Here is a 12750-nt window from a genome sequence, read left to right on the forward strand (position 1 = left end):
GAAGGATAGGAAGTTACAGTCATCCTCTAACCACATACTGAGTTTGAGGCTAGCCTGGGCTAATAAGATTACATATCAAACAAAAGAAAACAAAACAACCCCCCCCAAGCTAGTCTGCCTCAGGTATGTATGTGTGTGTATATATATATATATATATATATATATATATATATATATATATCCATCCTTGTGCACATGCACTTTGGCAATGGGGATCAGTCATTCATCAAAAAGTCACTGAGTAACTGCTGCTTTCAATAAACTGGATTAGGCTGGAGAGTGCTGCTCTTTCTCCATAGTTCCTACCCTGGTACTCATATTCTAGAAGAAAAAATGGAAACTAAAGAGCAAATCTCTGAGGTAATGACTCCCTTGTTTTTTAAAGAGGTACCAAGTCGTCTTCAGCTCACCTGGGCTGAGACTGGAAGCTTCTCTGAGCTGTCAGGCGAAAGGAAGAGTGGGAACTAACAAAGCCATAATCCCAACAGACTCTGCGGAGTGCCAAGAAATGGTCTGGGCTCAGATACAATTCCCCTAGGAAATGTTAAGTTGGGAGCATAGCCTCAGGCCTGGGAGTTGTGTTGGTCTGGACTTCAAATTTAAGAGAGCTCCCAGAGGAGAAACACGTGGTCTCTTTTCCTTCCTCCTGGTGGTCACGGTTGGGGACACCCAAGAGCACAGGAATCCCATGAAACCTGGATATTTCTTAATTTGGCTTGTTGTGATTTGGCTTGATTGGGATTTTTGCATCGGCAGAGAGCTCGCGTTAGGAAAAATTCCCAACAGTATTAACTTATTTATTTACTTAATTGAGGTTGCTAATTGCTCCATGAAAATTAACTCTAGGCTTTGGAGTGGAAGCTAGACTTAAAAGCACAGTGTCCTTCATCTTCTGAATCCACACTCAACTGAACACTGTCAGAAAATACTTTGAGCAGAGAAGTCAACAGGAACAAGTCTCAGAAACCCCAGGAGAACCACGGCATGGTCATGGTGAGGACTGCAGTCACAGTAAGGGTGGTGGCAAGTGGCTTCTGCCAAGTGCTTCCTGAGCTGCCTGTGTGGCAGGAACTATGAAATTTACCCTTGGGGGGGGGTAGGAAAGAATAAGCTAAGAAGGAGGTGTCATCTCAAGGGTGAAGGAGATCTTGGAGATGCCTTAGCTTTCTTGATTAGACCTCCTTCACTGTAACCAGAGACAGCGACCGGTCAGAGTCTGACTATCTGGGCACTATCTTTGAATATCCTTGCTCCCACTTCACTTCTGCCCAGAAACTGAGCAAACAGGTACGTTTTGGAAGTATTGCACTGATAAAGAGGTCCTCTCCCCTGGTTTGCCCAGAGAAACACTTTACAGTTTTCTTTCTACAGAAGTGGGGAAAATGGTGTCTTAGGATTTCTACTGCTGTGATGAGACACCATGATCAAAGGCAGCGTGGGAAGGAGAGCGTTTATTTCATTTACACCTTTTAGTCCATCATCCAGGGAAGTCAAGGCAGAAACCTGGAGGCAAGAGTTGATACAAAGGCCATGGAGGAGTGCTACTTACTGGCTTGTTCCTCATGACTTGCTCAGCCTGCTTTATTAGAGCATGCAGGACCAAGACCAGGGATGGCACATCTCTCAATAACCTGGGCCCTCCCACATTATCCCTCAATAATCTTGATCATTAATCAAGAAAACGCACCCAACACTGGTCACAGACTAATCTGCTAGAACATTTCCTCAACTGAGGTTTTCTCTCACAAAATGACTCTAAGCTGGCCATCCAATGTGTTACAGCAAATGTCACTCATATCCTAGGTATAATGACCTAAGCCACTTCCTATGAATGACAGTAAATCTGAAAGATGAGAGAAAACAGGCTCTGAAGGTGCTCCCCCATTTCTCACTGCCCAACATCTGACCAGAGGGTCCCAAGTTCATCTGTGCCAGAATGGCTTTTTCTCACACTCAGATGGGACTATGTTTAAAAGCAGCGCAAAATAGGGAAAACTTAGCTTTTAATTTTTGGTAGTACATGTGTGTGGGTTCCCCTTTCTTCCCTCTTTTTTTTTTCCTTTCTTCCCTTTTAAATCAATCTTTAAGGACTCCAAAAGAAATTTATGTGATAAATATATATGCAAAAATATGGCTATATTGAATAAATTTTCATTTTTTTCAAAAAAACAGGCTCTCACTGTGTGGCTCTGGATGCTCCTAACTTGCTATGTAGATCAAACTGGTCTCAACCTCAAGAGGTTCTCCTATCTCTGCCTCCCTACCTCTTCCTCCACCAGAATTAAAGATGTACATTATCATGCTGTCTTAATTTTCATTTGTTAAAAACCCAAAATTCAACAGATCCTGAGAAACCAAAGGAAATGTTTCCTTTCTCCCAAAGGCAGGCGTGACCATGGGACACATCTCAGCACTGTCCCCTGTCCAGTAGGAGCTAAGAGATGTGTATTCTCTCCTGGGCTTTGTGGGATAGCTCGGTAACCCTGCAGTGTGAGCTTCTGCTGTGTCAGCGTGCATCCCACGCACATGCTCCCACTGCTTGTCAGCTCCACTGCTGCATGCCAGGCTTCAACTCTGGCACTTTCCCCTGGGGAGACCTTTCCTGGTCTCCATGCTTAACCCCTGAACTCAGCCTAATCCATCAGCTGCCCCGAAGGAGCAGTGACAGAGACAAGCAGCCAGCCTGTCCATGCAGAGCTCAGAGAGCAAGCCATCCGCAGCTGCTTTCCAAACGTGTGCCAATGCCGCCACTTCTGGACTCACTCACATTTTCACTGCTGTGGAGCCAGGGGCTGGGGGCACAGGAATACTCTGCTTGGAAACAGTGATTAGACTGTTTAATGCTAAGACAGGTTTTAGAAAAGGGCCCCTGGGACTCTGGGTACAGTTCAAAGATAGCTTTCTAGCCCACTCTCAGGCATTTGACAGACAGGTGAGTAATCACAACTCTAGAGAATGAAACACCTAGCCTTTTGGTGAACTGCCGAAAAGAGCCTTACCTCATAACCAAACTGCAGCTCGTCAGAAGTCAGCATGATGATGTCATCATCGATGGCCAGGACAGCCTCTGTCTCAATTTCATCATACGGGAAAAAACGATTACTCAGCTTGTTTTCTGCAGTCCTCACAACTTTCAAGGGAACACGGATTTTAGGCCAGAGAGATTCTGGAAGAAGAATAAAAGGAGGTCTTTATTATTCCCCTAGCTCTGTGAGGAGCAGGGCTGGCTTCCATGAGGGACTCTTAAGTGCAGCAGTCTCAGTTGTGAGGGGAGGCTCCCCCCATGTACCATCCTACTCAGGCCTTTACGGGAAGTGACTGGAGCAACTCAACTGATGGTTCACTACTGTAAAGTCTGCTTTAGCACACATGAAGGCTTTCCTTCTTTTCCTCTCCCCTCTTCGACGTGCCTGGCAGATGGCAGGCACTCACCAATATTAGCTGTGCTTTCCCTTGGAAATCTCCGTTTGTTATAAGACAATGCATTTTTCTGAGTTCTAGTTAGGAGCAGCAAGGTGGCTCACTTTAGATTTAACACACTACCCTGAGCATCCGGTGGCACAGTTGCATGCCTCCTTTTCTGTTTGTTCTTTGAGACACAGTTACTATGGAGCCAAAGCTGACCTCAAACTGTGATGCTCCTGCCTCAGTCACTTGAGTGCTAAGATTATGCTCCTGGCTCATTGTGCCCACTTCTAGGTAGGGAGAACTCCCGCCTCACAGACCAATGAACTTGAAGACGTGGAACTCTGGCCCTGTTAATTCCACAAGGCAACAAAACAGCTCCATTCCCCCTGTGCAGGAAGGCGGCTAGCTGCTAGAGGTAAGTGGAAACACGCCTGTGTGCTGGATGGAATCTGGACTTTCACTTAGGGAGTGTGTACAGCTTGTTCACCCCACAGGCATTTCCACATTCTTTACCTATATATATCCAAAGAATCACTGGAGACGATGTCCATAAAGAGCTAACTTGCCCCTGTAAAGTCTTTGATGGGGAAGTTTTAGAGAGTGATGAAAGTCAAGGAGGATGATATGAGCTACAGATGGAGGCCCAGAGTGAGTCACGGCTCCTCAACACACACAATCACTTTTTCTGGACTAGGTGAAATCTGGGTACCAATTTAGCTCTGACCAAAGGAGCCTCTATGAAAATGGTGCAGGGCCATTGGCAGCCTAAGGCAGGGCCTGAGAGAATTCTAGCCTCTTTTCACCTGTTCTGGAGAAGGGCAGTCTTAGCCTCAGGCTTTGGTACTCCTGCTGGGCAGACTCTGGAGTGCAGAAGCAGAGCATGAACACAGGACACACACACACACCCCACCCAAGTGTGACTTTAACCCTGGAAAGGCTGTGTTTAAAAACATTAGGACAGCCGGGCAGTGGTGGCGCATGCCTTTAATCCCAGCACTTGGGAGGCAGAGACAGGCGGATCTCTGTGAGTTCGAGGCCAGCCTGGTCTACAAGAGCTAGTTCCAGGACAGGAACCAAAAGCTACGGAGAAACCCTGTCTCGAAAATCAAAAAAATAAAATAAAAATAAACATTAGGACAGGTAGAAGAGGCAAAATGACATGTTAGGACACACAGGAGGATGTGCTTCCAAAACAGCTCTGAGTCTCTGACATGGATCTAGCTCAGCTACATAATTCCATACGGAGAACTGAAAAAGATGGACCAGACTGGCAAGCTCAGTGCAAAGGGACAAGCTCACCACCGTCTCTGCCGTGTGCAGCTTTGTGATTTAGGCCAATTATCAACCTGGGATTCGTTTTTCTCAATTGTGGAAGATGAGGATGACAGCAGCTTCCTCACAGGCTGTGATGAGAGACTGGAGAGGACACACGTGTGTGACACACTTAGCACAGTCCCTAGGACGTGAGAAACTGGAGAGGACGCATGTGTGTGACACACTTAGCACAGTCCCTAGGACGTGAGAAACTGGAGAGGACGCACGTGTGTGACACACTTAGCACAGTCCCTAGGACGTGAGAAACTGGAGAGGACGCACGTGTGTGACACACTTAGCACAGTCCCTAGGACGTGAGAAACTGGAGAGGACGCACGTGTGTGACACACTTAGCACAGTCCCTAGGACGTGAGAAACTGGAGAGGACGCACGTGTGTGACACACTTAGCACAGTCCCTAGGACGTGAGAAACTGGAGAGGATGCACGTGTGTGACACACTTAGCACAGTCCCTAGGACGTGAGAAACTGGAGAGGACACACGTGTGTGACACACTTAGCACAGTCCCTAGGACCTGAGTAGCACTGGATAGCAGACTTAAGGGTACCGTGGCACCGTAATCTTCACAGAAGAATTCTTAGGAAGTTCTGCCAACTCTGATTCTCTACTACCTGGAAGGTCACACAGATGGATAAGGGGATGACCCTGCTGAAGCAGGAGGAACCAAGGTCAGAGCAATAAATCTCCAGGCCTTGTCCACTGTTCAGCATGCACGGGGTCTTCTTTCCTTTTCCTTTACATTCTAAATGGAACAGCACACACTTAAGAGGCAGTGGCTAATCTCATGTCTGTAGCAGGTAGATCAGAAATGTCACCTATTCATTCAATGTAACCAGAAGAACATGACTTATGGGAAAACCCCCTGAATTTATGCGGAAAAAAAGTGACGCAAGGTGCCTTGGTAAGTCCACCAAATGAGATCCACTCCAGTCCAAAGAGACAGAAATCCCTGGTATCATGGGTTCTGTAAGTATACTGACTGGTTTTTGTCCACACTAAGCATCCAAAGAGGTGTGTGTAAGCAAAGGGAATGTCTCTACAATAGTGGCAAAGGTGTGTGGTGTTAGGTTTGACTGAAGCAAACCCTGAACTGGCCACCGCAGAAGGGCTCATTTGCATAGTGGTTCCCTAAGACCCGACATCCCCAACCCAGAGTTGAGTTCAGTTAAGGGAGCATTGTCCCTCTTCCCTGCTGCTCCTTCTGAGTGAGCTATGCTGACATGCCCAGCTCCATCCTGCCTACTAAGGATTGGGGATAGAGGGCAACTCTTGATGTTAATTCAAACCTGAAACTGACTAAGCCTAATGGTTGAATTTCTGAGAATTATGTTAAAATTTTGATGGGAATTGCATTGCATTGGTAGTGTGGTAGCCCCCATATGCTCCTGTGTTTGAATTCTTGGTCCCCAGTTGGTTAGAACTGTTTGGGAAGGATTAGAAAGTTGGCCTTGTTGAAGGAGCTGTGTCACTGGGGGTGGGCTGTGAGGTTTCAAAAGCCCACACCATTCCAGTTGTCTCCCTTTCCGCTATATAGCTGTCTCAATGTGTAAGCTCTTAGCTACTGCTCTAGTGCAGCGCCTGTTTGCCTGCTGCCATGCTCCCTGCCACGATGGTCATGGATTCTACCACCCCCTGAAACCACGAGTCCCAAATTAAATGCTTCCTTTTATAAGTTGCTTTGGCCATAGTGTCTATTCACAGCAATAAAAAAACAACTAAGACATAGGATGGCCATTTTCACATTATGAATGCTATTAATACTGAGCATGGAGCTCTTTCCATCTTCTGGTATCTTCTTCAATTCTTTCTTTGGTGTCTTAAAGTTTTATTTTACATGTTTCCCACTTGCTTGGTTAAAGTTATCCCAGATAGTTTTTAGATGACGTCTATTTAGAAGCTTCACCCCTACTAGTTAGCATTCGTGGTATGGAAGGCACTCTGCACACTGCTAGAGAAGGATGGTCATCAATATCACCCGGTCACAGACTCTACAACCTACAGCAGTGATCTGCCTGCCAGATACAGTGGCCCAACACTGGCACAAATATTATGGGAGTAATCAACTACTTTCTGATTGGCTCTAAGGCCCACTCGATGAGGTGAATCTGTATCTGACACCGCTGACCAGCTAAGCCATGGGTCTAGGGGAAAACTACATACTATTGTCCTGCCAAAGGAACACGGCAATAAAATGACTCCAAATGACACTCTGCTGTACTGATGGATCAGTGCCTTGCTCAGCCCTCATCAGAGAACCTCTTCCTGCAGCAGATGGGAACTAGGACCCACGAGAGAGTGAAAGACACTAGAGCGTTCCGTTCTCAGTGGGATGTCTCCATCAAAGCCTTCCCTCAGGGCTCAGAGATCCTTGTGGAAGAGGAGGCAGAAAGATGGTGACAAAGGTGATGGGTGACTCCAAGGAAACAGCATCTTCCAGACAACAGGACTTCTGCACATATGAACTCCCAGAGACTGTGACAGCACGTACAAGGCCTGCATGGTTCAAGCCAGACAGGCTCCACTCTAAGCAATAAGCTATCTGCAATTGATACCCAGTGGCAAGTCTCACTGGGTATCTAAACCATACTTAGGGCAGGCTCACACCCAGGAATATCTGGACAACACAAAATGAACTCAATGGTATTTTTGCAGATCTTTAATCTTATTTTATTTTGTTTGGGCATTTTGTCTTATAGGTCTTTTATTTTTTATCTTGACTTCTGCTTTTGTGTGTGTGTGTTTTGTTATTTATTTCTTGTTTTAAAGAGAGCAAGAGAAAGAAAAGGAACATAAATTTGAATAGGTAGGGAGATGGGGAAGATCTGAGCAATACTGGGGAAGAAAAAAAACCCTCAGGGAAAAATAAGAAAGAAAAAAGAAAACTAATCCCCCCCCCAAAAAAAAACGTTATCAAACACACAAAAACTTTAAAGATTGAATTACACCTGGAAAAAATTTACATGGCTAGGCAAATATTCTCTATATCCATCAAGTTTAGAGCTGAAGATCTGGGAGGTAGGAAGAGGGGGTAGTGGCCTTTTTCTTTTGACACACCTCAAAGACGATGTGCTGAAAACTCACTGGAGATTCTATTGCCTAGCCTACATATTTATTTAAACTTTAAACCCAGCAATTTAGACTTAACTATAACCCAAAGTTAAAAGTATTTGATTGGGTTGGAAAACGGAAAAAAAAGAAAAAGAAAATTGGGAGAGAATAGACTGCTGCCTTTGCTAATCAACGCAGCAGCAGCCATGCTAACCACAACATTTATCTTAGCAAATGTAGAGAAAGTGAAAAACATCACATGCACCTCTAGTATTCAAAGCTCTATACTTGTCTGTTTCTTCTTCCTTTTCTGATATGTCGATGAAGAAGTCTGATGCCTGCACTGAATGACACAAAGACAACAGCTGACACCCCGCCTCCCAACTGAACAAACAGCCCGCAGAGATCACATGTGACGGCGTTCTCCCTGAACAACTGCAGAAACAGCCAGCCCAGCCGACACATGCCACAACCTAAGACTCATCAGGCTCTTTTCTCCTTAGACTCAAGTATTCAAAAACTAAACTAAACTCATGGTCATAATATTAACCACTATATTTTAGTAAGGTCTACCAAAAATTAACAGGGCTACCCTGCTCCAAATGCAGGGCTTCACTCTGTCTTTCATCTCGCAGTGCTGGAAGCAAACAACCTTTTCCTCCTCACACCTGCCCCGAGAAGTGACTAAGACCACAGCTGGGAAAGTGGCTTCACGGAGAAGCCTCTTTGGCAGGCTTTCTGCACTATTTTATTTTTGACTGGCAGATGACAACTGTGTGTGCTTATGGGGCACAGAGGGATAGTTCAGTACATATTTATCACCAGCCGGCAGAGCCTACAGTTGGACTTGAGGGTAGGGCTGAAGGTTGGGGCTTGGTGGCCATCGGCTAAGATGGCCTTAGAGACAGGAGCAAATACAGGCACACGGCTGCAGAGTGGAAGGGGTGTCTCACTTCTTAAAGCAGGAACATCCTCTGTAAGTGAAGGGGCCAGTCAACAGTATAGGACATGGACCTCCAGTTCACTTCATTGGGAAAAGGCATACACTGGGAAGCCAGGAGTCCCAGAGATGCTCTCCTAATCCCTGCCCTCATAATTTAAAATTTCTTTTATGGCCAGGAAGTGGTGGCTCACATCTTTAATCCCAGCACTTGGGAGGCAGAGGCAGGCGTATCTCTGTGAGTTCAAGATCAGCCTAGTCTACAGATTGAGTTGCAGGACAGCCAGGATACACAGAGAAACCCTGTCTCAAAATAATAATGATGATGATGATGATGATAATGATGATGATGATGATGATGATGATAATGATAATAAATTCTTTTGTGGTTTTCTTCCCTCGTCATCCTTGTCTTTCCATCTTAGATTATGTCAACACCTTCTTATCCTATATCTTTCTTCACTATCACCACCACCATCACCACCATTACCATCACCACCACCATCACATCACCATCATCATCATTACCACCGTCATCACCACCACCACCATCATCATTACCACCACCACCATCATTACCACCACCACCATCATTACCACCACCACCATCATCACCACCACCACCATCATCACCACCACCACCACCACCACCACCACCACCACCACCATCATCACCACCACCACCATCACCACCACCACCACCATCACCACCACCACCATCATCACCACCATCATCGCCACCACCACCGCCACCATCATCACCACCATCATCATCACCACCACCATCATCACCACCACCATCACCATCACCACCACCATCACCACCACCACCACCACCATCACCACCACCACCACCACCATCATCACCACCACCATCACCACCACCACCACCATCACCACCACCACCACCATCACCACCACCACCATCATCACCACCACTATCATCACCACCACTATCATCATCATCATCACCTCCATCACCACTACCATCATCGTCACCATCATCACCGTGGATGGATTTTAGATATGCTTCACCACAAACAGCATTCTTTTCTTATTAAGAATCAGCCAAACAAAACAGACATTCTGAAAACCGGTCATGCTATAGTAAGAAGGAAGAAAGAGTGGCATAATAAAAAAGCAGCTATGTTCTGGGACATCACCTAGTGTTTTTATTCAGAAGAGCTATTTACTGGGCCAGAGAAATGACTCATCAAGTAAAGGCTCTTTTTAGACAACAAGATAATCCAAGTTTGATCCCAGGAACTCACATGAAAATGGTATGTGAGCTGGTAAGACAGTCAGTCCGTAAAGGTGCTTGCCACCTAGCCTAACCATTTGAGCTTGATCTTCCAGACCCACATGGTAGAAAGACACAGTCTTGCCAGTTGTGTTTTGACCTCCACACACATGCAATGGCATATCGATAGACAGACAGACAGACAGGCAGACACAGACACACAAACAAACAAGTTGTCCTCAGACCTCTACATGAGTACCTACATACACATACATCATCATAACAGACACAATAAATAAAGTTAAAAAAAAATAAAAAGCTATTTTACTCGAACCTAAAAAAAGAGCATATGACTCTTCCAGAGACTAAACATGCCATAAAGTACATTTTAAAAAACACGTGTTGGGAGACACTAAAGAATTTTCACCAGCAAATTGAGTTGCCTCGGAGAGAGAAATAAGGCTGTGTCCCAGCCTGGCTCTAGATCTACTGCTGGTGGTTTCCAGGGCTGGCCATGGTGACTTCAGTGTAACCAATTAAAGGGACTGGTCATAAAAAGCACAGATACTACTGTCAGGCAATAAACTAGACCTTATCAGTGACAGTGGTGCACATTACAAACTTCAAACTCATTCCGTGCTCTAATCCATCAGAAACTTCCTGGCTTTAATAGGCTCTAACCGGCAGGAGCTTTGAAGTCCTGGGATTAGGGTAGTAATGCGCAGGCTGAAGGAGAAGCTAAATGCAGGTGGGACGAACTCTTGTGCATCACGAATTAAAAACAAATCCAATTAATCAAATAGGCCTCAACCCTAGCTGCCATAGCAGATGACAGGGGTGGCCAACGCAGGGGACAAAGTGATGGAGCAACTGGCCAGTTCCTGTGAGAATCTCCTTTAGACTGCAAGGCTACAGGGGCTGGGCAGCTGACCTCCCAACCAGAACCAGGGCTAGTTTTTGTTTTGTCTTGGTTTCCTGAAGGAGGGCTCCATATCAGAACAGAGATAAGAAGCAGAAAACTAATGTCTTTTAAACTAAGTTTTCATGTAAACAAATCGGCTGGGATGGCAGAGGGAAGCTGAGGCCTGTTTTCCCAAGGCAGAGAGCCTTTGATCCTCTTGATTCCTCAGCTCTCTCACACTTGTGGCTCAGAGCGTGCCAGGGCACAGAGTTCACTGGGCCACCCTAGAATCCTATGGGTGAAATGACTGAGAACAGCAGGGGATGGGAGTGTGTGTCTACCCTTAGTCAGTGCAACTAAGGGGTGCAGGAAAGTCCTAAATGGGCTCCACCAAGCACTGTACCTCTTTATTCTTCTTACCTTCTGGGGGATTTTTATTCTGATTGTTCCAGACCACCAGCAGCTTGGAGAGACTGGGCACCTTGGACACCTCAGTGATGACCCGGAAGAGGCTCTCCACACGGTCGTAGGTGAGGACGATGGCGGTGAAGCCTTGCGACTGTGGTGGGATCAGCGGGAGGAAGAGAGGGTTGCTCACACTAGTCCACTTCTGCAAGAGGACAAGGACGGTGTGGGTCAGAAGAAGCTGCAGTAATACCAGCAAGAGCTAAACACTGTTACTGTGTCCCCTCCACATCATCTGACAGCAATGAAATGGGCACAGAACACCTGAGCTGAGACGACATTTCCACACAGCAGATTTAAAGCACACATCTACCTCCCCTGCCCAACCTCTGAGGTGGCAATTTATGACTACAAAAAGAATATGACTCTATAATGGCAGGGAGATGGAAGAAGAGCAGAAAGGCTAGAGGACTGGAGAGGGCCACAGGGCAGAGTGGGGGTGCCCACCTGTAACAACTGGGTGAGGAGCCTGGGAGCGGAAGCTCAGAGCTCAGGACTCACTCTGTGTAGAGGAGGGAGCTGTGGTGCTGAAAGCAGGGCTGGTTAAAAAGCTGTGCCAGGAAGTGGGGCTCCAGGTCACAAGCCCTCCCTTCCTCCAGCTCAGCCAGGTTGACTCTCTGTAGAAATGGACGAGATCTCCAGACAGGAACACAGGCATGGGAGGAAAACTCAGGGTAAAAACTCCAATGTTGAGTGAGGAGCCCTATCGCTGCCTTCCCTACTCTGTTCCCAGCCATGTGGCTGTCTTGGCACCTCCAGTTCTCAGGGAAGCCCTCAGGCAGTACTTGGGTTCACAAAGACCTTCTAATCAGCTCTTAGTGGCTCCCTCCTAATTATAAACAGATTCTAGAATCACAGACAGTTCAAGAGCATCTTCAACAGACTAAAGGAATAGACTAAGCTCAGAATAGACAGACAATGGACACACAGAAACAAAACTACAAATGATATCCCCAGGGAGAGAAGAGTTTTCACCCATGAAAAAGCTATTTTTATTTTAAAATATTTATCAAAGATTAGAAAGAACTCTTAGATGTTAAAAACCACGAGAGAGAGAGAGAGAGAGAGAGAGAGAGAGATTGAGATTGTTTAAGAGTGAGGTTTCTAAGCTAAAAGAAGGTAAAATATTCCAAGCCAGATTTTAAAGAGAGGGAGAGAGAGAGAGAAAAAAAAAACAGGACAGAAAAGAAGAAAAAACAGGACGGTAGAACATTCATTTCTGTCCCAGAAAAACAAACAAACGAACAAAAAAGCTTCCAAACCACAGAATATGAAAAAGTGAATCTATCAAGAAATTAAGTATGGTTTTAGTATATGATGGGAAAGGAAAAAGCTTCAGAAAGAAAAAAAACACAGGGGCGTTTAAAATATAGAGAGAAATAGAAAAAACAGAACGACAAAACAATGAAGCAAG

The 12750-nt window shown here is 45.7% G+C and overlaps 1 protein-coding gene across 1 annotated transcript in view; it reads right to left on the bottom strand.

The window, feature by feature from the left end:
- The window catches only part of Ext2 (exostosin glycosyltransferase 2), a 139826-nt gene that overhangs the window by 36958 nt on the left and 90118 nt on the right, over positions 1-12750 (bottom strand). Inside the window, exons 9-10 of the mRNA XM_041641297.1 lie at positions 11292-11481; positions 3000-3166 (exon numbers count right to left, since the gene is read on the bottom strand). Coding sequence (XP_041497231.1) covers positions 3000-3166; positions 11292-11481 — 357 coding nt within the window. The remainder of the gene's footprint in view (positions 1-2999; positions 3167-11291; positions 11482-12750) is intronic.

The sequence above is a fragment of the Microtus oregoni genome, unplaced genomic scaffold, assembly GCF_018167655.1.
Source record: "Microtus oregoni isolate MIOR12 unplaced genomic scaffold, Mior012 000068F_ref0000429, whole genome shotgun sequence".
Classification (NCBI taxonomy): Eukaryota; Metazoa; Chordata; class Mammalia; order Rodentia; family Cricetidae; genus Microtus; species Microtus oregoni.